Source organism: Pelophylax lessonae (genome assembly GCF_965119305.1).
Source record: "Pelophylax lessonae genome assembly, chromosome: 1".
Lineage (NCBI taxonomy): Eukaryota > Metazoa > Chordata > Amphibia > Anura > Ranidae > Pelophylax > Pelophylax lessonae.
In genome coordinates this window covers 230,561,728-230,588,076 of record NC_138768.1, presented here as the reverse complement: position 1 = coordinate 230,588,076, position 26,349 = coordinate 230,561,728, and the positions used below count along the sequence as shown (strand labels likewise).

The following is a 26,349-nucleotide window of genomic DNA, read 5'->3' as shown; positions in this document are numbered from 1 at the left end:
GCCCACAGGGACCACCAGACCAATGAGGGGGGGTGCTTAATGGGAAGGAAGGGAACAGGGGAGTCTGACTGCCCTATAGAGAGGCCCACTTCCACCCCAAAACCCTCCAGGGGAAGAGGGGGGCAGTTACTTACAATACCATGCACCTGTCACTGACAAAAGCCCAGGCACCAGGACGAGATTTCTAGTCGCCATGGCGACCCGGCAGCATCTGGGGTTTGTCAAGCCCTGGGGTACGGTGTTGGATCACTGATTAGTTGTCAAACTCTAAAAATGGCCTAGTAATGAAGTGGTATTAAAGGATGGTAAATTGAGTGGTTAAAGAATAACTCCTATGAGCACCACCTACTGAAAAAAAGTAAATCTTTGTTTATTGGGTCCCTTTACAGAAAACAGTCAGCCATGTGCAAAAGGCTACTATGTGCAGCTGCCCCCTCTTAAACCAATAATGTCTGAAAACGTCCCAGCTCTGCGTTTGTTCTAGGTCAGCTACACGTTATATGGAAAAGCCAGGATCAGAATCACAGAAATGGTCCTTTACAACCCAGACCCAAAATAGGTAAATATTGGAATCCCACATCATGCTGCAGTCCCCATCGATAAGTCTGTACTTGTTTTCCAAAATTGAAAAAAACCGAGCCAAAAGTACAATTCTGCTATACACTATGTCCTCGGCAACAGATGGTGGATTTTAAAAAGAAAAAAAAAAATATATTATATTTTATATTTATCACAACAAAGCATGTCCACACCATACTGTCCAGGACATGGCTATCATTAGACCCTGGCCAGCAACACCCGGAAAACATATAGATTGATACACTGACCATCAATGTCTGCACAGTACCAGCAGGGCAGCACAGTTGCTAAGTGGTTAGCACTTTTACCTGGCAGCACTAGGGTCTTCAGTTTGAATCCCAACCACTGCACTACCTGCCTTTAGTCTGCATGTTCTCCCTGTGCCTGAGTGAGTTTCCTTCCACACTCCAAAGACAGCCTGGTAGGTTAATTAGCTCCTGTCTAAATTGTCCCTTGTTTGTGTATGTATGAATGTGAATTAGGGACCTTAGAGACTAAGCCCCTTGAGGGCAGGGCCTGATGTGAATGTACAATATATAGGTAAAAGCACAGTGTAACTTGACAGTGCTATACAAGTACCTGAAATCAATAAATAAAATGTAATTCGTCAGAGCCAGCCACCACTGACAAAGATTCTCGAATCTATTAAGTAAACACTGACGCCAAGGATTCCTCTAGCTGGCTGCAAGGGGGCGTTCTTCCCGTCACTAAATTCACACACCCTCTTGCGTTTACATTTTCTAAACATAGAACTCATCTGGAAAGAATAAAAACTTTTAAGCTTCCCAGATCACTTTTTCCTGTGGTTAGATGTTCCTACTTTGAAGCAAGTTTAGCCTCACTTACATGCATTTAGCAGTGTTGGAGCATCTAACCGAATCCTGGAAGCACAGAATTCTACTTTTTTCTAAATGCAAATTGTCAATGGCACAGTTCAAAAGTATTACCTGCCCTTAGAAATGTTCATTAAACAAAGGTTGGACACTGCAAGTGTGAATGAGGCCTAAACCAACGTAAGGGAGATTCTTCCTGCCAATGGCCACCAATCTGTTCTCAGCAAATTATGCTGTAGGCCGTTTATGGTTTTGTACAGTCATACCACCAAGTCAGCGTTGATGGGGGAATCCCCCATGAGAAGCCATTGTGTGGCTCCCCCAGCCGGGAGAACACAATGGCTCTGCGTGAGGCACTGCCACATCTGGGGGATTCCAGCGATTATTCTCGCTCCATCTTCGGCCATGCACAGTGATTATTACTAGTGTCTAGAACAGCTACTAGAAAAACCAGCATGTAAAATCTGACAATTTGATTCTATCCATGTTGATCAACTTGGGTACATTCAGCCTGCCCATATAGGATTCGAATCAAGCCATCCATGGCCAACTTTAGAGTCTATTCATCCATGCAGACCAGACAGGATTTATCCCAGGAAGAGAAGGGAAAAACAATGTGATAACGCTATTTCTATTAAACAAAATCAAAAAAGGTACAAGATCCCCAGATCTACTGCTGTCAATCGATGCCAAAAAAGCATTTGACAGAGTGGACTGGGGATTTATGATGTATACTAGGGATAGACTGATCTGTTTTTTTCAGGGCTTTTGAAGGTTCACAATCTAACCCAAGGTTTTAAAGTAACTGCGGGCTTTGCCCAGGTCTTCTTGTAATCTTTCCCTGGAAGGAGCAAAGAAAAGGAGGTTGTCCAGATATGGGATTACTGAAGGCGGAGAGGAGCGAGGCCTTCTGCCATGACCTTCATAAAGATCCTGAGGGGCAGAAGAAAGGTCAAAAGAGGCTTTGAATTGTAGATGCAGGACTTCCTTCCCCATATCCACAGCCAACTTCAGGAACATTTGGGACTGAGGGGCTATGGGAATATGTAGATAAGCCTCTCTTAAAATCGATTGATCGATGCCATGAAGCATCCTTTGGTCAACAGTTTCCTTACAGTGAAGATTGAGTCCATACAAAATCTTCTGTACAGGACTGACCTGTTCAACCGTTTTAGGTTGAGGATGAGAAGAAACTCCCAGATGGCTTCCTTACAAGAAAGATATGGGAATAGAATCCCTGATGTTCTACTGGAGACATTTGACTCACAACCCCGTCGCATCAGGTCCTTTAACAGGCCCTTCATAGCCAGGGCTTTTGTGTCCTTTGGAAGGTTTGTAATAAAATATCTTGTTGGAGGTGGTTCTGAAAATTCTATTTGATAACCCTGGGACAGTATGGCTAGAATATATTGACTTTCTCTCACACCATTGTGATTTGTGGGCTGATGGAGGATGGAAAAGAACGCTTCCTTTTTCTTTAAACCTCTGTGCCAACCAATTATTTTCCCCTTGAGCTTGCTATCTTGCTCCTGAGCTCTTTAAGGTGGAAGGGTTGTTTAGCTGGCTATTTTCTCTTTTTAACAGATAATTATTCTCTGTCTGCTGTCCTGTCTAAAACAGAGTCTAATAAATCAGGACTAAAGAGGAAATCCCCCATAAACGGAATACCACAAAGCTTGCTTTTGGATGGCACATCACCTGGCCAGGTCTTCAACCACAGAGATCTTGTGGTTGAATTAGCTAGAGCTGCAGATCTTGCTGTCATTCTTATGGATTCTGCTGATGCATCCGCAATGTAGGTTACGGCCATTGACAGAGTGGAAAAAGAATCAAGGATCTCTTGTTTGGGCGAATCTGTGATATGTGCTTTGAGTTGATTTATTCAGTACTCCAGATTTCTAGATACACAAGTAGTCACCATAGCTGGTTTGAGATTGCCCATGATGGATTGCCAAGCTTTTGTAACTTGCTCATCCATTTCTTTGTCCATGGGATCTTTTAGTATTCCCATGTCCTAAAATGCCAGGTCAGTCGACCTGGAAACTTGGCAAAAGCTGCATCGAGCTTGGGTACTTTACACCAAAGTGCCTCTGGGTCTTCATCAAAAAGAAAAAACGCCTTTTATGTGCCTTTTGGGGGGGGGGGGGGGGGCAGCTTGTATATTGAGGATATATTTTCTACCCCTTCCTCCTCCGAATTTTTGTTGGAATGAGAGGTCCTCCTACCCAAGAGGGACTTTCCCCTATCTCCCCTTCCCTCAAAGGGGTTAATTGTGATCCCTGAGAGGATTGTGAGGTAGATGGCTGATTTAAGGATGGATTTGTTAGCGAAGAGCAAAAAGGATTGTATGGTAGCATCCAGCTCCTTTTCAACCGATGCGATTAAATCGCTGCATGTCGTAGAAGCTTCCTCTTTAACCAGGAGTCAATGCATGTCTGACAGTGTTTTCTTCAAACCTTCAAGTAACTTTGCTTTGCATGAAGGGCATTTCTTTTTAAGCGTCAGGTCAGAGCTTTTAGCCAGCCAAAACAAGAAAAAAAAAAAAAAAAAGAATAAAAGACAAACCATCTCGGATGCGACCCCTTACAGGTGCACAGGAAGCATAAATAAAAACGATGTGCCCAGACAGGCCACCGGGGGGGGGGGGGGGGAAGGGAGAGAGACCCCACAGTAATCAGGGCAAGATGCACAATCGACCCCTTACTTGGGCCTTGCTGGTGCCTGTCCCACTTGCTGCCACAACCCCGTTCATAGCGGTGTTGCAGTGTCCACAGGTGGCTAGGAATACTGGTTCCGGACTCCAATAGCGCCGCACCAAACTATGCACTAGCGCTATTCCTCTCCTCTCCCTCTGCGCTTTTCCGGCGAGTGATGCAGCGCGCCTGCTCCACAACCGCAGCCCCTCATCAGATACCTCACTTCCGGCTGGGCGAGTCACTACTCGCATCCGAAAAGATGGCGGTGGCACTAATACAAACAGCCGGCACAGGGAAAAAAAAAAAGGAAAAAAAAAAAAAAAGGAGAAGTCCAACGCCAGTGTCTGCTGCCGCCAAGGAGCAGCGCTCGCCTGAGAGGTAAAGACTCTCCCTGAGCACTGGAGAGGGAGCCCATCCAAAAGAGCTTGTGCGGTATGGGAGAATGGACTCTCTAAAAGAGAAAATGGTGGAGCAGAAAGCATCCAAGAGCTCATGACTCCCCACTAGGTGTTCCATAGCCAGGGGAAACAAAAACTGATGCGGTGGGGAAAAGCTTCCTTTTAAAGTTTGGTAGAAGTGGCGTTTCCTGTTGGCAAGTGGGAGGAGCTATCTCTCAAGGTGCGGTCCTGAAAGAAGTTAAGGGAAAGATGGGTTAAGATAGAAACCACATAAGTAGATCACTATTAAGAATATCTGGGTTCCACCAAAACATTTATGAAAAAACACATGAAATAACTGTATAGAAAAAAGGTATGGGGCACGATACACAGACAAGCTAAATGGGAATATAATTCAACACTGATACCACCAGCGCGCACAAATTTGTTAAATTGATAAAAAAAAAAAAATGCAGTTAAAAAGAATTATACAAGGAGGAAAGATAGCCATACACATCCATATACAACCTATCAGATCTGAGAAGGACTTTAAATCTAGTGGGAAAATGATGTAGACAACAAACAAAAGTGGAGCATTGCGTATTTCAGGTATATAAAATGCTAACTGGGATGGTGGGGCTGAGAATGCCTCCATTTATAGAAAGATGGGAAAAAGAGATAGGAACACGTCTAAAAGAACAAACAATTGAACCATTGAAATGACTATAAAATGTCTTGCAAGATGGTATACAAAACCGGTAAAAGCACCAAAATGCCAACCAGAAAAATTCCCACTGTGTTGGAGGGGATGTAATATGAAGGGTACGATGACCCAAATATGTTTGGAGTGTCCCAAAATTCAACAATATTGGCAGAAGGTGCAACAATATATTGTGGAAATTACAGGGGTAGGATATTACTGATGATCCATGGGTATGTCTATTTCACAAAACATAAATCAAAAGTACATTAGTACCAAATTTAGGGCCGGTTCACATTATTGCGAGTGCGGTGATCGCATGTTTAATCGGAGCGCACTGCTCCTTCATTACATGCGATCGGATGTGTGGATGCGAATTTCAGCCATACACTTTGTATGGCTGAATTGGCACTGTATCTGCACCAAACTAGCACATGACCCTTTTTTTTCAGCCGCATCAGGATCGGATCGCACAGTGATTCACACTTGTGCGATCCGATTCTGTGCGAACTGTCAGATCGCACTGCGATATTTGATCAAACTGGGGGTGTCGTTAACATTTAAATTGACACCCCCTGCGTATCGCATATGGCAGTGTGAACTGCCAGATGTGCGTTTGCGATGCGGGAACAGGCTGCGAATTCGCAGCCTTCCCGCATCGCACAAGTGTGAACCGGGACTTAAATAAAAGCAGCAAAGGGGGCAATCCCAAAAACACGGCTAGACCCAGAAAACCCTACACTTAAAGAGACTGGTTTAAAAGGATTGAATACATACACAATATGGAATATCTAAGTAGCAAAGAAGAGGACCAGACGGAACTTCTCATAAATGGAAAAAAAATGAATGGACAGAAATTAAAAGAGCTAGAAAATATGCAGAAATATGGGGGGGGGGGGTTAAGGGACGGAGAGAGACCGTGAAGTGGAAAAGAAAAAAGGAGGAGGAAGTTGCACAATAGGGAAAAAGATGTAAGTAAGTAGGGAGGGAGGGGATGGGTTGCTTGTTTATTTGTTATACATTTTTTACTCTCTGGACAGATCATTAATTTATATTGAAATCCAAATAAAAAAGGTAAAAATAAAATAAAATAAAAAACGTGCGATCTGTAAATATGATCTGCAATAATGCATCTGCATCACACCCCACATCAACCGCTGCATTGTAACAGTGAATAGACGCAAAGGTTTTTTTAATTTTTATTTTATTCTTTTCAATTTTATTCCGATCAGCCAATAGAAACTGGTGGTGCACCGAACAAGAAATTTGTCAAATAAAAACAGTTATGACCGCTGAGCAAGAGCTACAAAAATCAGACATTATGTCGCCCGATTTTCATTCAGTGTGTACGAGCCTTAAGTATCCAGAACTCACAATAGAGTCTATCTTTGTGAAAATATTTAACTCTGCATGACGGAATTTCTGAACGAGTCATGACCCCAGAGCAGAGGGAAGGAGAGGTGAGAGCAGGCCACATGGGACAGCATCAAGCTCAGTATCTCCCCTGGGGGAAGGATTTATACAGTCAAAGATATGGGAAAACCTTTATAATAGGAGCGACAGATCACTAATCCCTAAAGACATGCCTGGCACACGCTGTTCGTTTATGCTAAAGCTATAGCAATACGCAGTTTAGAACCATGGCAAGAAAGTGTCTGGGCTCTGTAAAGTAAACAAGCTTCGTCTGCCTAAAGAGTACAGCTTTTATTAGAGCTGGAAAGGTATTAGGCCTCTTGTACACGGATGCAATCATCTTCTGATGTTTACATGCAGGATCTGCCTGACAAAAAAGATCCGAAGGAAGAAAAAAGTAAAAGGAAGGAGCACAATATTCATCCACTTCTAGCTGCCAGGGTTTCAATGTATGTACCGCAACATTTTCTTTTACAACTCTGAACACATCGCTGCATTGCTGATCTTTATGGATGGGCATTGTGCCATAGACAAAAATACACCTGTGTTCGGAATCCAAGATCAAGGCACTCCATGTTCACTTTAGCATTAAAGAGGAAGTAAACTTCCATGGATTGTTTGTGCCTATAATACGGTACTGTGCACCATTTAGGGGATGTACTGTATATGCCACTGATGACGTCATCGGCACATGGGCTCTGAAGAACAACCACCCGTGCTGTTTGTTCAGAGCCCTGTGCCGCGACCGGTGGCTCCCGCGTGCAGTGACGCCACGTGGCTCTGGCAAGTCACACAGCCGGAGTCCACAGACCCAGAAGACGGGTGAAGATGGATGCAGCCTCCAGCGGTGACCAGGGCTTTGTTTGCAGGTACGTTTCACATAATGTGCCAGTATGCGTTACTTTGCAGGACCTTTACTTTACAGTTCAGGAAAATAAACAAAAAGGAGGCAGCGTTTACTTCCTCAAGGCCCCTTTCAAACGGGCACCTCCGCTAAGCGGAATCTACTTTTGCTCACCGGGGGAATCTCCTTGCAGATTCCCGGTCCATGTCCGCTCCGTTATGAAGACTGGATACGGACACAGGCCCACTTGCTTCTATGGGGCAAATCGATGGAAATGGACCTCCTGTCCCATTTCCATCCGATCCGCCGGACAGAAGGAAAATAGGACCACCATCCTTCCGTTTTTAGTGGACAGGATCAGATCGGATGGTGATGGGTGTCAGAGGACATGTGTCCGCTGATAGCCACTGTTCCACAGAGGACAATGCAGGGTTCAATCAGGTCTGCCTGAAAAACTGATCACACAGCCTTAGTAACATGAAAACAAAAATCTATTAAAAAAAAAAAAAAAAAAAAAACACGCTATTTGGCTACAAATATGGCTTTTTTATTCCTGCACAGGAGGCCTTATATCCAAGCAGCTGCGCTTTCAGTTTTTATAAACCTTATTGCTCTTATGCTGGAAAGACTTAGGATCTCCTCTGCAAATTCTTTCTAGTATTTTCTTTCCTTCTGCTGCATTTTGTAGGAGGAAGTTACGACACACTGGATTACTTCTCACTGCTAAAATCCACAGAACCTTCATTCTGACACTCGGCAATGATAGAAATGAGAGGAAACAAGAAAAACAGCTGCCTCTAGGCACAGCCAAACATCACATGTTCTGAGGTCATGTCTTAAAATAAAAAGAAGAGTAGGAGAAAAACATTACCTAGATCATGTTTAATATTGAACTTTTAACCAAAACACTAACAGACAAGGATTTAAGAGTCCATTCAGACTAGTGCGACTTGGTCGCCTGACAAGTCGCGGTCGGTTGCTCGCCATTGAGTAGTACAGGACCCGTTTTAATAGGAGTGATACAAGTCGCTCCGACTTAGAAAAAGGGTCCTGTACTACTTTGGGGCGACCTGGAGGCAACTTTCATTGACTTCAATTATATGAAGTCGTGCAAGTCGCGCCGAAGACGCTGTGCACCGCGACTTCACAGGTCGCCCCACAAAGTCGTGTCGCGCCAGTCTGAATGGGCTGTAAAGGTCTGCAGAGTGCAGACTACAATATAACAAGGAGCTCTAGCCAAGACTATTACAAATGAAGCATACTGAATCCCTCTTCCCACACCTAGAGTGGGTCCATTATTTTAATTTTAGATACATTGGTGAGTTTGAACCACTGCCAGATGTTTATTGACATGTGTCCTTGCTGGGAAGAATTATCCTCTCCATGTGCTGTAGTGACCACTGTCCTAGACTAAAGCCTTGTACAGACAGAAAGGTCAAATATTGGGCAATATTGGTCGGTTCAATGGAAACTGGCCAACATTCAGCCCGTGTTTACTGCAGCCAGGCACACAGAAGCTGGCCAAAACCTCCAGCGTCTGTCGAAGGGGCGTGACCCAAAACCAGCGTCCAATCAGCTCTTAGCCAACGGCCAAGAGCACTCACCGGCGTGTTCCGACGGGGTGGGGGGCATCCCTCTGTTAGAACACAATAGCTCAGCGGGGTGAGATCGCTGTACTAACATCACATAGTTAGTACAGCAGCTCCTCCCGAGCGCTTGATTTTTTTTTTTTATTTGTTCAGCAAAAAATAAAAAAACACAACTTCTAATGTGTACTAGGATTAAGTCAGAGAGAAACCAACATTTTTGATTGATCATCAAAACAGAAACGGAGAGGAAATCTCTTATGAGCACAGTAACTTTGGAGAGATTACCTTTCACTTCATTCCTCTGTTTACTTCACAAGAAGGGAAGAGAAATATAAAAATGGGACAGACAAAAATTCCTGAAAAGGGGTTTTAACCAATCCCTATTAGATCCATGGTTTAACCGCCCCCGCCGCCATCCACCCCAAATGCCAACAGCCTAAAGGGTGGCTAGGCATGCCGTGGTCAAGATGCTTTGCTTCACAGCCATGGTATTTTTAACTTGGGCTGCAAAGTCAAACAGACCGCACATGGGAATGCATTGCAACCATGAACCAAATGCTTGGCTCGCAGTCAAAGTTTACATCAAAATCCCCCCTTTTGGTGTGTGTGGCAGGGGGTACATTCAGAAGGCCCACTACTATACGCAGCTCACTTTTCGGAAGACAGTAAGCATTTTCACCTGCCTGGTGTTGCATGCATGTGTGTACTTCAAGCAAGGGGCAGCCCATTCATTTCAATAGGCTGGTCTATACACAGCAAAGCAGCTCATGTACCTTTCTGAGCATAACTCTTTTATGAACATACGCGTTTTGCCACAAATTTTTTAGCATGTGTAAAAATACGCATCTTGCCTGCCTCATTTGAAGTGCCATTAACAATGAATGACACACCAAGTAGGACACACGGTTTTTGCACATTTAATGAAATTGCACGCTGACACGCTACACCAGTGTGGTCGCAGCCTGATGGTCTCATAAGTAATATTCTGAGATCTTTTAGTACAAAGAGGAGGGGGATATTATAGGATCTAAACTTTTCATAGTGGGCCTCTATCAGCAACGTGTAAACAAACAGCTGCTGATAGAGGCTCTTTAAATACTGACATGGCTGTTAAGATATCACTGGATCCCAGTCCAGAGCTTTATTTAGAGCTGCCAAAGATGCTTAGGCTAGGAAATAGCCTCTCTTGGTAATCATGTGTAAACCTGCAATACCTGCAGCCAAACATGCAGTTGGCTCAGTCCCAGGACTTGGAGCGTTTCAGTTCGGATCCACGTGTCTTACATCTATCTGGCTGTCATCAATATAGTAAATAGGTCTGGGTGGATGGGAGATGAAGGTGACAGCCACCTTATTGCCATCCACAATGCACACAAGTACTGACTGAATGTCTCTTTTCATTTACTGCCAGTAGACAGGACTTGCTGTCCCCAAGAGGGGCACTCAGACATTATGTAACAGATAAAACAATACCAGTCACTTCAACACGTGTCCCATTTTCAAACAAATGACAACAAGAAAACCTCAGACACTGAGCAAGTCCATTCCCGGGTTACAAATCAGCAGATTACTCATGGTTTCACAATGCAGGAGTGTCAATATGCCCTGCACAGATTACACCGACCTTACAAACTGCACTAGGGACTGTGTGTTGGGGCTTAAAAGTATATCTAAAATCATTAAGTTTAATAGATAGGAAAAAGAAAAAAAAAAAGGAGGCTGAAATCCCACTTTTTTTGCACTCTGCAACCCACTGGGGCGATTTTTCTTTACTTCCTATTATAAAGTTATTGTACACCTTCACGCATAGCCAGTAAAGTAAACCACCTCAGATACAGAGATGAAACAAATCCTACTACACAAGTTTTACTTGTTTATCTGCAGTCTTCTCTTCCCTACACTCCTTCAAAAGGGCAGATCGAGTTAAAGCGGAGTTCCGGGCACAAAATCAATCTTTTTTTTTTTTTGTGCCCGTCCGCTTGGTCTCCTTAACCTGAAAAGGAATTGGATAGTTAGGTTTTTTTTTTTTTTTTTTACTCACCTTGTAATTTTAGATAGAATATACTCACCTATTCTTCACTTCCTCCCTCTGCGCAGCGGCTCCGCCGTCACTTTCTGTCTTGCGATGATTCCTGGGAGCTGAACGTCATCGCTCCCAGGAATCAATGCGACGGCACCGGCCCCCGCTCGTCACTTCCGAGGCGATGCCGCATTCCCTGCTAAACAGCTTCTGGGCATGCCCAGAAGCTGTGGAGGAATGCGGCGCCGCACCAGAAGTGACGAGAGGGGCCGGTGCAGGCGCATTCTGGGACAAGAAGACACGGAAGAGGACGCCGAAGAGGATCGCATCAGCTTCAGCTGCCCACAAGAGAGATGGCAACGCTGGAGAAGAAATTTTATAAGTGAGTATTTTCTTCTTGCAGGTAAGTGCGAACCGGGACAGATCAGAGGCTATCCATTGTGGAATGTACTAGCCCTGACTGTCCCGGGGGTATGTTTATTAAAAAAGTGTTTCTGTGCCCGGAACTCCGCTTTAAAAATCTCTCAGAACAGAGGAGGGGACGGAGAGGCTGCAGTTAGTGTGTTAGAGCTGATTGGAGGAAAGGAACGCACCCCTCTACGAACAGCAGAAGAACATTGTTGTGAATAGACAAGCTCTGTTCTGAGCCCCCCCCCCCAGCACAAATTTATCTCATGTGTCTGAAAACTTTTCAGAAGCGAGTCATGCTAACAGAGGAACGAAGCACCAGAGAGAAACAGGCCTTATGCACACTGCTGCTATTTTTTTGTGCATTTGGGTGTTTATTTTCTGCCCTTAACCACTGCAATGGTGGGCACTTCACCCCTTCCTGGCCAAGCCAATTTTCAGCGCTGTCACACTTTGAATGACAAATGCATGGTCATGCAGCACTGTACCCAAATTAAGCTTTTATCATTTTTTTTTCACACAAATAGAGCTCTCTTTTGATGGTATTTAATCACCGTTTTTATTTTTGCCCAAAAAAAAAAAAAAAAAGTAAATTTTGTAAATGAGCAATTTTTCTCCTTCGCTGATGTGCGCTGATGGGCAATGATGAGGAGACACTAATTTGCCGCACTGATGGGCACCGATAGGCACTAAAAGGCAGGAATGACTGGGGCTGCACTGATTCTCTGTACAATCTACTGTGCGAGGAGATGCAGCTGTTCGGCTCTCCTCACACTATACTTTGAGGAGAGGACAGCCGAAGGACTACTCTTTCGTGTTTACATGTGGCCAGCTGTGATTGGACATATGATTGGCCGTGATCTCTACGACATGGCGCGGGATTGGCGCAAGACTGGGCCGACTAAAGGAGATCCCGCCCATTGCCATTTTACTATACAGGGGGTGGTAGATAAACTCCCCTCTATGTTATCCTATGTGTCCATGCACACATGGACATTTTTAGCAGTTTAAAGGATGTTTTCTGAATTCCCCAAAATTAGCATTCTGGAGAAGGAATTCTGACCACAAAAAATGCTGAACGCTGTTAAAAACGCACATAAACTCTAGGCACATTTAGCACTTCAGCGTTTACTTCAATGGCCAGAATGAATTAAAATTCTGGCCAATTATATAAATAAACTCTGTTAAACTCATCTAGCCTGGTTTGAAAAAAGATTCAGCTTAGACGAGTTTATAACACTGATTTTCTCCTCACAATAAAAAGTATTTACAACTAACCAATGTGTATGAAGCCTTAAAGCTTTGTAGAGAGAAGTAAACACTAATTATATATACATACATACATACATACATACACAGTGGACATACCAGGGAATGAGGGGCTCCCACTGCCGAAATCACCACCCACAGGGCTCTACTGTCATGGCCGCCACTATTTTCGATGGCAAACCACAGCAATATGGCCACCAGACTACACAAACATGGCCACAGTGTATAGAAAAACAGGCTACAACAAAATGGCAGCCCAGCACGGCACAAGGCTTACAGGGAGCCAGGAGAGAACCCAAGCGTTAAGGACAGAACCAAGCAGGACAGTGAAAGGCCCTGGCAGGAGCCCCCACCAGGTACAACCACCCCCCCTGCACAGTCGATCATCCAGTCACCGGCGGCGAACCCCCCCCCCCCCATCGCCAGCTAGCACCCTGCCCCCACCCCAGGAGGTGGACCAGGCAACCAAAACAGCCCCAGCATATGTGGAGGTGGGGTAGGATGGGGGACACTGGAAAGGGAAGGGGAGGAACCCGGGGGTCCGACCGTTTCAAGGAGGGGCCCACATCCACCCCAAAACCCTCCGGGGGGGGGGGGGGCAACAGTTACTCACCATACCAGGAACCAGGCGGGCACTGCTCCAGAAAGAACCCCTCTCCATCGAAATAAGGGGGCTGTTGGGCCAGGAGGAAAGCTGCGACTCAGGCCGAGACCCGGTCGTATGCGACCTTGCGAGGCTTTTAAAATTTCTATCTAAAAAGAAAAAAAATATGCCAGGACCAAAGATCGCAGCAAGAAGCTAGGTCCTTACTCCTGACTAGGCAGAAAAAAAACTGAGTACTTATATCAGGGGGAGAGGGAATATACCCCCCCCCCCCCGGGACTGCCCTTAGGCGCCAAACTTCTTTTCTGCCTAGTGTCCTATTCCTGTAGGGGGCAGTATAACCCAATGGTTAAGAAGATCAGGAGCTGTGTGCGTCAATGAACGAAAGAGAATTTTTTTTTTTTTTTACGTCTTTTTTTAATTAGCAAAAAATAAAAACCCAGCGGTGATTAAATGCCACCAAGAGAAAGCTCTATTTGAAAAAAAAAAAAATGATAAAAATTTTAATTTGGATACAGTGTTGCATGACAGCGCAATTGTCAAATTAAGACAGCTGAAAATTGCATGACTTTTTTTTTTTTTTTAGAGAGCGACCAATTTTCGGCAACACTGATATATCGAGGGCCGATATGCACTTTCCCCAATTTATCGGAATTGGCCTTTGGATTTACCGATATTGCCGGGACGCCATTGCGTATGTTGCGCACACGGTCTGCCTTCCAACACCACCTCCCACGCTTGCGCAGCCCATACGCGACGTAATTTCACCACGCGCTGCACACATTCTCTGCCTTAAGACTGCCTCCCACGCCTCGGACAACCTCGTGTGCAGCCAGCTACAGTCCGGTCACGGTGCCAGCCATTCACCTACAGGCCCTGGCCTCAGCCACTCACAACAGGGTGCCAGCCATCCGACCCACAACAGAACAGGGTGCCAGCCAGCCAGAATCCAACCACAAGCCAGCCACCCGCCACCGTGACCAGTGACCACAGTGTTCCAGAAAGTAGGCCACCCACAAGAGGCCAGGATGAGTGACACCAAGCCAGCCACCCGGCCACCACAGGGTGACACCAAGCCGGCCACCACAGTGTTCCAGCAAGCCAACCAGCCACCAACAACAGGGTGCCAGCAAGCAAGCCACCCACACTGCCAGGTGTCAGCAACTGACCCACAACAGGGTGACAGCAGCCAGCCACCACACAACAGGGTGCAAGCAAGCCAGCCACCCACACTGCCAGGCGTCAGCAACCAAGCAACCCCCACTGCCAGGCATCAGCAAGCAACCCACACTGCCAGGCATCAGCAAGCAACCCACACTGCCAGGCATCAGCAAGCAACCCACACTGCCAGGCATCAGCAAGCAACCCACACTGCCAGGCATCAGCAAGCAACCCACACTGCCAGGCATCAGCAAGCAACCCACAACAGGGTGCCAGCAAGCAACCCCCACTGCCAGGCATCAGCCACCAACAAACAAGGGTGCCAGCAACTCAGCAAGCCACCCACACTGCCAGGCGTCAGCCACCGACCCACAACAGGGTGCCAGCAAGCAAGCCACCCACACCGGCAGGTGTCAGCCACCAGCCCACAACAGGGTGCCAGCAAGCAACCCACACTGCCAGGTGTCAGCAAGCAACCTACAACAGGGTCCCAGCAAGCAACCCACACTACCAAGCGTCAGCCGCCAACCCACAACAGGGTGCCAGCAACTTCAGCAAGCCATTTTTTTTAATCTTTTTTGGGTCTTTCAAATTGAAATGGAGATGGATGAGGAGAGAAAAAGTAAAAGTGTGGTCTGGGACTATTTCTCGTCTCAACCTTCTCCAGGAAAAGCAGCAGTGTGCAACACATGTACAGACATCATAAGCATGGGATCAGTAACTGCAAAAAACAAAAATATGTCAAATCTATGAGTTCATCAAAATGAATATCAATGTGATTTTGAAATGCCTCCTCCACTATCCCAGGCAATAATAACAGATATGTTTCTGAAAAAAAAACAGGTGTCACTGTCTAGATTCAGATGGAAGATCCCAACTGCTGGACAGAGTAATCACAGAGAGGATTGTCACCGATAACCAGCCATTTACAATGGTATCTGACTCTGGATTTAAGCGGTTGATGTCCATACTTGAGCCAAGCTACACACGAAGAGTGAGAAGTATTATCGAACCGAAATGCTGGGAAAGATTCACCAAAAGGTCATTGACATAGTAAAGGCTATGCTGCAACCAGAGAATGCCGGCAACTCACTCTCATTCACAACTAACTGCTGTTTAGGGCAAACAGAGTCAGGCGAGTCACTAATGATTCTTACATGCCACTTCATTGACAGTGGATGGACGAAAAGAAAATTGGTGTTGGATACAAAAGTGATGCAAGGATCCCACACTGAGTACACTAAAGAAATGTTTCTAGGCACGCTTGAAGACTGGGGAATCAACAAAGAGTGATGCTTGTGCTACTTCGAGACAGTGGAGCAAACCTGCGGAAAGGAATGAGGCTTGATTATATGTCACACCTCAGTGTCATGGCACACAACACCATCCAACTTTCAAATGATGGTCTGTCAAGCCAAAGAGCTTTGATTGATATATGTTTTGAGAAGCATGAACAGATTAAAAAAGTTGTGCTTGCAAGTCTTTTGAATCCTCAATACAAGAACAATGCTTTCTCTTCTGATGTATTGGCAAAGGCAAAACAATGTCTGACAGAAGATATTCAACAGGAGGTTCCTGCCGAAAAGACAAGTCCAGATCACTATTTTGATAATATGAAAGTGCAGCATGCTACAAAAACAGAAAAATGTCCAAAAATATGTCATCTTCTTCTGAATCTGCAATAATGAGCCTGGATGATGAATTTCATCTCTATTTGCAGGAACCAGAAATTGACAGAAGAAGTCATCCTCTTCAGTGGTGGAAAGAAAATGAGGCACGCTGCAAAAGACTTGCTTCCCATGCTAGAAGATACCTCTCTCTCTGCTCCTCTGTCCTCTCCTGCTGAGCAGGCTTATGAAGTGGCAGCATTGTATGAACAAAACAGAAGCCCTTTAACAGGTGACCATGATGGACATGCTGAAACGTTCTGCTTTCTGCAGTATAATATTGTTCTACTTAAAAATGGGAGTATTGAAAATAGTAGTGTCCACTCAAATCCACTGTGTAGCTGTTGCCTAGCTTTTTTTCTAGCAGTTTTTCACTGACTGTAGTAAATCATTGCAGTGAGTGCACTACTACAGCAATAGTCCACTGACTCCAGTCCAATCCACTGTCTAGCTGTTGCCTAGTTTTTTTTCCTAGCAGTTTAGCATTGACTGCAGTAGTTTGAGTGAGTGCCATACGGCAGAGGTAGTCCACTGACTCCCGTTCAACTCCAATCCACTGTCTAGCTGTTGCCTAGTTTTTTTCCTAGCAGTTTAGCGCTGACTGCAGTAGTTGGAGTGAGTGCCATACGGCAGCGGTAGTCCACTGACTTCAGTCCAATCCACTGTGTAGCTGTTGTGTTGTCTAGCTTTTTTTCTAGCAGTTTTGCACTGACTGCATTGCAGTAGTGATTTAAAATTATTGCAGTGAGTGAGTCCACTACTGCAGCACTTTAATATTATGCATTAATGCACAATCAGAATGATGTGAAACTAAATGTCCCTGCAATTGAAGTTTTCCTATTAGCTATCATGCAGTTAAGGTGTGAAGAATAAGCCCTTAATGTTAAAATTGTTAATAAATAAAGTTTGATATGTTCAGTAACAGATTTGTGTCTAAATTTGTGTTTATTTTGCAAAGGTTTAAATGTTCAAAAATATTGGCCGATACCAATATGCGATGGCCAAAATATCAGTATCGGCAACGAAAAACGATATCGGTTGATCACTACTTTTTTCCCCCTGCACTGGAATCGGATCGCATGGGTGTTCACACCTATGTGATCCAATCCAGTCAATCGTGGTCTGCATGAATGCCACGCAATTTCAATGCGGTGGGGGAAACATACAGGATTTACGGTGTTTCCTGTACCGCATATGTGAACCGAGCCTACATATCTCCTAAACTTGCGTCATTTTAGGAGATAATCACAGTGACTCCGCCAGATGATGTCTCTGCTCAATCACAGTGTGCTCTGCATTCAGGACACACTGAGGGGAGTGCCTTGAATGTAGAAAGTGTTGTGCCACAATAGTGACTCCTGTGTGAGTGCCAAGGAGTGACGTCATTGTGGCATGGCTGCTTTAGTGCAAACCTGGAAGGAAGGCCAGGCGAAGATGGAAGTACTGGGAGTGGTCACAGTTCAGCACTAGAGGGGTCCTTTTAAAAGATAAGCCTGTCACAATGTACTAGTATGTGGTGCACAACTTTCCCGGCACCAGGGTTGTGTGCAGCCTGTTCTCTCTGGGGAAGGGGCGATGTGTGCAGCCCCAGTGGGAGTGGGCCGCCTGTCATCCCCCAGTGGGTGTGGGCAGCCGTCACCACTGGGCAGGCCTGGCTCTCACCCCTCTTCTCCCCCTTCCACTCCATTGGTAAGGTGACCACAGAGAGCAAACTGGTGTTAGAAGGGGGGCAGATGCCCTCTGGTGGTGGGAGGATGGCAGTGCAGGTTTTGCTGGCTAGCTCAACCGCTGCCCACCCCCAGCTGCGCGGCCTGGTCCATGGCTTGAGGGTTAAAGACACCTGCATTATCATATAATAGGCAGCACAGTGGCAAAGTGATTAGTAATTCCGCCTAGCAGCACTGGGGGTTGTCAGTGTTAATCCCAAAACCCAGCATTACCTGCCTGGAGTTTGCATGTTCCTTCTGTGCCTGCGTGGGTTTCCTCCCACACTCCAAAGACATGCTGGTAGGTCAATTGGCTCCTGTCTAAACTGACCCTAGTATATGTATGAATGTGAGTTAGGGACCTCAGATGGTAAGCTCTTTGAGGGCAGGAACTGATACAAATGTACAATATAGATGTAATGTAGTGTATAATAGGATATTGGGGAGAAATGCCTTTGATTACTACTATCTAACTTTGGAATGTGCCATAGTGGTGCTTTATTACTGTCCTGTCGTTTCTGTTTTCAGCCACTAAGTGGGGTTGTATGTTCTCTACAGTGAGCTGACGTCTGTACATAGCGCTATGGGGTTGGAAGCTGTAATTCACTGTTTTTGTACATTACAACTTTACATTCCTTTGTGGGTTGTTTATGGAACATGTAAGCTTGAATGTGAAAACACTCCTCTAAATACCTAATGTTAAACATATAATTAAAAAAGTGCTGTGTAAAATTGTTTGTGTCATAAATAAAATAAACACTGCAGAGGGTCAATAAAAAAAAAAAAAAAAAAAAAAAAACCAAATCCGCTGTTCACATTGAACCCGTGCGATTTCAAAGCCGCATTTCATTCCGACTTCAGGGTGACTTCAAAGACATCTGTGCGGGTTCATGCACAGATGTCTATAGAAATCACTCCCAAAATCAAACGTAGTGCAGGAACTACTTTTGGAAAACGGTGCAGTGTCACACCGTTTGGGGCGCTTCTATTGCCAACAATAAGCTGAGATTTGATCTGTCAAATGCCGCCAATATGAACAGGGGCAAAGTTGGTAGAGTTTACTGCTGCTTTAAGCTTCAACAAGATCCACTTCTGTGGATGAAGCATTGATCAAATATGTTGTTGACTATAGAAAGATAATTCCTATCAGAAGAGATTGACAGGAAAAGAAACAGATTTTTTTTTTTTTGTCAAAGTGTGTATAGCCACTATTAGATTGCAAGCTCTTGTGCGCAGGGCAATGAATTATAGGAGTGCGGTTTACCTTTATATTGTATTGAGCTGTTACTATATAAATCCTGTATAATAAACAGAACCACCAATCACAAGCTTACAATCCACAGATTGGTGTGACCCCAGACAGAGATCCCAACCCCCATTGATAGCTTCATCCCATCACCTCATGACTAACATGTCTCCTCCCCCAGGCACTGAGGGCGAGGACCCACATAGGAGGTGGCAGTGTGGGGTGGGGGTCCCCCATAGAGGTAGCAGTGTGTGGGGGGGGAGGTCGCCCATAGAGGTGGCAATGTGTGGGGAGGGTAGGTCCCCCATAGAGGTGGAAGGGCGGGGGAGGTCCCCCATAGAGGTGGCAGTGGGGGGGGTGGAGTTCCCCCATAGAGGTGGCAGTGTGTGTGGGGGGGGGGAAGAGAGGTCCCCCATAGAGGTGGCAGTGTGTGGGGAGGGTAGGTCCCCCATAGAGGTGGAAGGGCGGGGGAGGTCCCCCATAGAGGTGGCAGTGGGGGGGGTGGAGGTCCCCCATAGAGGTGGCAGTAGGGGGGGGGGGGGGGAGGGGAGGTCCCCCATAGAGGTGGCAGTAGGGGGGGGGAGGGGAGGTCCCCCATAGAGGTGGCAGTAGGGGGGGGGAGGTCCCCATTAAGGTGGCAGTGTGGGGGGGTCCCGATAGAGGTGGCAGGGTGGGGGGGAGGTCCCCGTGATAGAGTTGGCAGTGTGGGGGGGGGAGGTCCCCCATAGAGGTGGCAGTGTGGGGGGGGGGAGGTCCCCCATAGAGGTGGCAGTGTGGGGGGGGGGGGAGGTCCCCCATAGAGGTGGCAGTAGGGGGGGAGGGGAGGTCCCCCATAGATGTGGCAGTAGGGGGGGAGGGGAGGTCCCCCATAGATGTGGCAGTAGGGGGGGGGAGGGGAGGTCCCCCATAGATGTGGCAGTAGGGGGGGGGAGGGGAGGTCCCCCATAGATGTGGCAGTAGGGGGGGGAGGGGAGGTCCCCCATAGATGTGGCAGTAGGGGGGGGGGGGGAGGGGAGGTCCCCCATAGATGTGGCAGTAGGGGGGGGAGGGGAGGTCCCCCATAGAGGTGGCAGTAGGGGGGGGGTCCCCCATAGAGGTGGCAGTAGGGGGGGAGGGGAGTTCCCCCAGAGGTGGCAGTAGGGGGGGGAGGGGAGTTCCCCCATAGAGGTGGCAGTAGGGGGGGAGGGGAGTTCCCCCATAGATGTGGCAGTAGGGGGGGGAGGGGAGGTCCCCCATAGAGGTGGCAGTAGGGGGGGGGAGGGGAGGTCCCCCATAGAGGTGGCAGTAGGGGGGGGGTCCCCCATAGAGGTGGTAGTAGGGGGGGAGGGGAGTTCCCCCATAGAGGTGGCAGTGTGGGGGGGAGGTCCCCCATAGAGGTGGCAGTGTGGGGGGGAGGTCCCCCATAGAGGTGGCAGTGTGGGGGGGAGGTCCCCCATAGAGGTGGCAGTGTGGGGGGGAGGTCCCCCATAGAGGTGGCAGTGTGGGGGGGTTCCCCATATTGGTAGCAGTGTGGGGGTTACCTGTACGCCAGGGTCATACACTCTAGCAGCTTGGTGAGGGAGGCGTCTATGGACAGGTGACATGTGCTGGTCTTGCCGCTGTACGTCTGGCAGGCCTTCTCATTGACCGTATCGAAGTCGTAGCCTTTCTTGGGCGGGTGCTCGCTGTGCGGGGAGGACACCATGAAGTGGCCGCTGTGGATGATCTGCGGCTCGGCACTGTCTGACTTCTTCAGCAGCAAGTTAGGCTCGTCCGTGTCCGAGTCATCGTCCGGCTCTTGTTTCACCATGGCGGAGGCGGCGTGTGACAAGCGCATCGGCAGCGCCTTAGCCATCATCATCCTTCCGGCTCGGAGCACCGGCGGGACATTCCTGTCCGCGGAGCCGATATCCCTCTGCGTTATTGTCGCGGACGAGGCGGGGGAGGGGCCGAGATTCTGTAGCCTCACGTGACCCCCAGCCTATCCGCGGCACCATCTCTCCCAAACAGAGGAAGTGAGGCGGGGCCATGCGGTTGATTGGATGTTCGGCAGACAGGCCCTCGACGACGCCTACTGGGTGACGTAGGCTGGAGGTGTTGTGGAAGGCTGCTGCTTCCACTTTCTTTTGTTCCTCCAGAGCAGTGTGAGGAGAATGAAATGCCTTCCATTGCTGGGAGCCCGAGGAGCGGTGTGCGGGGCACAGCTACTGAGGCCTTCTAAAATGGGGGCGGCTGGGTGTAGTCCTCCCAGCTCCTCTATAACACAACTCCTTCTCTTTCTATGGCTGGCCATATATTATGCAATGTTCTTGTACAATTTTCCTTTAGATTTAAGGAAACCATATAATACGAGGTCACACCTAAACACTTTCACTTTATATGCAGGCAGGCCCTTGCACTACATAGAAAAGGTAAATCTAAAGGAAATGGAACAAGAAAATTGTGTCATGTATGGCCAGCTTTACTTCAGTTAGCTGCAGGCCGGTGTTCTGTCAGATTTCCCTACCTACGTCATTTCCGGTGCAGGTTCATCATGCACCAGCTGTAGCCGCGTCACACGTCCTACTGCGCATGCGCGGAATAGGTAGGGGATTTTGATAACATCATTGGGGGTGCATGCGCACCAACGGATCGGGTAGCGGCATCTCTTATAACAAACATCCATCTGATCTCCATGGCACACACTGCGCCGAGCCGACAATGGGACAATCCTATTCCCTACCCACACGCGCACGCCTACTGTCTCATTGTCGGGTCGGCGCTGTGTGGGCCATGGAGATCGGATGGATGTTTGTTATCAGAGACCCCGCTGCCCGACCCGTTGGTGCACATGCGCCGGCGCATGCACACTAGGACTTTTGCTTGACCCCTTACGATGTTATCAAAATGCCCTACCTATTCTGTGCATGCGCAGTACGACTTGTGACGCGGCTACAGCTGATTCATGACAAAGCCACAGCTGATCCACAACCGGAAATGACGGAGGTATGGAGTTCTGATAGGGTATGGTATTCTGACAGAACACCGTCTCATCAGTTATCATACCAGACAGATGTTGGTTTCACAGTTATCATTCATGGCTGTAGTGTATTAACACAGACAAGCTGTACAGGTTGCTTCTTTATTCACTGCACATCAGCATGCAACTAACTTCAGCCACACCCAGGTCCCAGACATATACATAATTGTAACATTTTGCAGACAGCAACTTAACCCGTTGCTTACCATACTACAATGGCGTGCCTTGAAAATTACTGTTCATTTTTTTTTTATTGCATGAGTTTATAGTAGAAAGTAAAAAATGTTTTGTTTTTTGTCGGTCTTTTTTGGTTTATAGCGCAAAAAATAAAAACAACAGAGGTGATCAAATATCACCAAAAGAAAGCTCTATTTGTGGGCAAAAAGAACATCAATATTATTTAGGTACAGAGTGATCTGACGGCTAGCAGTAATCTAACACAAAACCCATGCGGACATCTTACTACGCCCAGCTACATCTTGAATTTCAGAGTAATCTTAGCAATAAAGTGAGCGTATATAAAAAAATATAGTATATTGACATCCGTGATGCTGTTTTCATGTTACAATTTGAAAGAAGCTGTACACCAGCAGTAGGGATGCACCGAAATTTCGGCCGAAAATGGGCCTATCCCATTTTGGCCGAAAATGGGTTAAAAATGCCGAAATAATGGCCGCTGTGAGGAAGGAGGAGGGCGCAGCGCAGGTTTGAAAGTCTCGCCTCTGGCCGGCCGCCCGCCTCTCAATGATGTCCCTACTACTACGATCTGTGCATGAATGAACTAACAGACGGGGCGGGAGGGCGGGCGAGCGGCCGCTAATAGCTATAACTATGTGAGCGCTTCACTTCCCTGTCAGCGGGACGATGTGTATGAATTAACTAACACACCGGGCGGGAGGGCGGGCGAGCGGCCGCTAATAGCTATAATTATGTGAGAGCTTCACTTCCCTGTCATGCTGGTATCTCTTCTGACAGGGAAGTGAAGCGCTCACATAATTATAGCTATTAGCGGCCGCTCTCCCGCCCAGTGTGTCAGTTCATTCATACACAATTTCACAGATCGTAGTAGTAGTGACATCACAGGGAGGCGGGCCGCCGGCCAGAGGCGCGTCTTTTGAATGAAGGACACCGGAGGAGCTGAGTGAGTAGGAGATTTTTATCCTTGGCATGGGGAGGGACGCTGAGGCAGGGGGGGGGGGAGGATGTACTGACGAGAGGGACGCTGAGGCGGGGGGGGGGGTTTCCAATGGTATTAGTATTATTCAGCATGAGGGGGTTAATGTATTGTCACTGCTGGTCACTGATGCATTAGTGACCGACCAGTGGCAGTTAATTAACCCCTTTGTGCTGCATTAGTGCAACCAGTATCAGTGCAACCAGTGTTAATTAACACTGATACTGGTTGCACTAATGCAGCACAAAGGGGTTAATTAACTGCAACTGGTCGGTCACTAATGCATCAGTGACCAGCAGTGACAAAACATTAACCCCCTCATGCTGCATAATACTAATACCATTGGTAATTAAATTAACCTCTTGCCAACCCGTCACAGTATATATACTGTGACAGGGTGGCAGCTACAGGTGTACGTTGCTGCCTGCTTTTGGTGTATGCCCCTGTTCTATCTATTTTAAAATTATTTGGGGGAAAAAGTCATTTTCGGTTTTCGGCCAAAGGCATCCTGCATTTTCAGTTTCGGCCCAGAATTTTCATTTCGGTGCATCCCTAACCAGTAGTAGGAAGGTGGCGGCCCCCGGGATCTTGGTACACCTCGCACTGCTCAGCACTAAACCTCTGTCAGCATCGGTACATTTGTCCTCGCTATTGAAGAAGGAGCATCGGTGCATACGTCATCGCAGCCAGCAAACTCAGCAATACGTCATGCTTTTGTGACATCACCTCCTCTTCCAGCACGGCTTCCTGCGCCCCAGGTCTTGTTTTCGGCTCGTCCATCAGCCAGCCTCATTCGGCCCGTCCTGGCTCACTGATCAGCCGGCTTTTCATCAAGATACACAGATTCCCTCCTGATAGCATCTGCTGTTGCCAGAAGACCACTGACGTTTCACACAGGACATCAGTTTACAGGCTTTCAACTCCTCTGATTTTGTGAGTTGTTCATATTTATTACACTTAGAGGCGCCTCCTGTTCTCCTCATTTCTTCTGTAGTATTTTGGGACTCCACTTCTGGCCTCCCTGGATGGCCGGCCCTGTTTGTATGGACCTTTAATTTATTGGACTTTTTATTCATTGTTGCCGTATCTTTTTGTTTTATCCTTGTATTTATATATGCATCCTGGATGCCTTTGGGTTAATATCATGGTCCTGAGCAATTGCGCTCTTTTCTTGTGTTTGTCTCCAGACCTAAACCCTATTGAGCATCTGTGGGGCATCTTCAAACAGAAGGTGGAGGAGCTCAAGGTCTCTAACATTCATCAGCTCCATGATGTCGTCATGGAGGAGTGGAAGTGGACTCCAGTGGCAACCTGTGACGTCCTGGTGAACTCCATGCCCAAGAGGGTTAAGGCAGTGCTGGAAAATAATGGGGGCCACACAAAATATTGACACTTTGGGCCCAATTTGGACATTTTCACTTAGGGGTATACTCACTTTTGTTGCCAGCGGTTCAGACATTAATGGCTGTGTGGAATTATTTTGAGGGGACAGCAAATTTACACTGTTATACAAGCTGTACACTCAGTACTTTACATTGTAACAAAGTGTCATTTCTTTATTGTTGTCATATGAAAGGGTATAATAAAATGTTTACAAAAACGTGAGGGGTGTACTCACTTTTGTGAGATACTGTATGAGCGTTTTGTGGCCTGCAGCTCAAAAAAGTACATGAGCTTCTTTTTTGGCAAATTACAAGTGTTTTTGTTAGATGTCAATGCCTACCCCCAAACCTGCAATAAACACCTGAAAAAGCGCCTGAAAAACACCTGAAAAAGCGTCTGAAAATGATACGCTCAGGTGTGAATGGAGCCTTAGCGCTGACCAGTGCGGGATGTACCAACATGGCCTGTACCACCTTTCTACTGCTGGCGTCCAGCTTCCTTCAAAATGTAACATCAAAACAGCATCACAGATGTCAATATACTACATTTATTTATATACGCTCACTTTATTGATAAAATTATTCTGAAATTCAAGATGTAGCTGGGTGTAGTAAAATTTCCGCGTGGGTGTTCTCTCAGATTACCGCTATCTGTCAGATCATGAAGTGTTAGAACGCATAGCGCATGCGCAGTAAGTATTTTTTGGTCATAACATCACTTCCATTACATGATCTGATGAGTAGCGGTAATCTGATAGAACAACGGCCCTGTGTTACTTTAGCTGACAATTGCGCGGTCGTGCGACGCTGTACCCCAATAAAATTGATGTCCCTTTTCCCACAAATAGAGCTTTCTTTTGGTGGTATTTGATCACCTCTGCAGGGTTTTTTTTTTTTTTTTTGCGCTATAAACAAAAATAAATCCCAATAAGCGTATATTTATTGGTTTGCTCAAAAGTTATAGCGTCTACAATCTATGGGATATATTAACATAATTTTTATTTATTTAATTATTTTAGTAGTAGTCAGCGACTTATTGAGACATGAGACATTGCGGCGAATAAATCGGACACCTGACACTTTTTTGGGAACCAGTGACACCAATACAGTGATCAGTGCTATAAATATGCACTGTCACTGTACTAGTGATACTGGCTGGGAAGGGGATAACATCAGGGGCAATCAAAAAGTTAAATGTGTGCCTAAAATGTACTTGGTTACTGTGGAGGAGGTGCTTGTACAATGGGAAGGCACTGATCCATGTCCCTGCTTTGCATAAACACAGGATCACTACCTTTCCTACTGACAGAACGGCAGTCTGCCTTGTTTACATAGGCAGACTGCTGTTCTGCTTCTCTCCTGAACGATCGCTCTCTCCCGGTGGACGTTGAGTTTCTGGGACCTGCTGATTGGTTCCCGCTGTGTCCAATTACAGTGGGAGCGGGTCGCCAGTGGGGCGCATGCACACCGCAGACCCAGTAGTGCAGGATCACGTACAGGTAAGTGATTCTGTGCTGAGCGGCTGCCCTGCCACAGTAAAGGTACGTGGGGCGATCAGGAACCCGGCCATTCAGGGATCGAAATTTGGCCTGTGAGCAGGGATCTGCTGAATTTCCATCTATGTATAGCCACTTGGACACTGTGCTGCTTTCACCATTTGAAGACCAGGCTTTTTCTGGCACT

The 26,349-nt window shown here is 46.7% G+C and overlaps 1 protein-coding gene across 2 annotated transcripts in view; it reads right to left on the bottom strand.

Moving 5' to 3' along the window:
- MLXIP (MLX interacting protein) overlaps nt 1-21,067 on the bottom strand; it is a 183,182-nt gene extending 162,115 nt beyond the window's left edge. For both annotated transcript variants that reach the window (XM_082251487.1, XM_082251488.1), the window contains exon 1: nt 20,633-21,067. In XM_082251487.1, the coding sequence (XP_082107613.1) occupies nt 20,633-20,952 (320 nt within the window). In that variant the 5' untranslated portion in view covers nt 20,953-21,067. The remainder of the gene's footprint in view (nt 1-20,632) is intronic.
- Between the last annotated feature and the right edge of the window lie 5,282 nt (nt 21,068-26,349).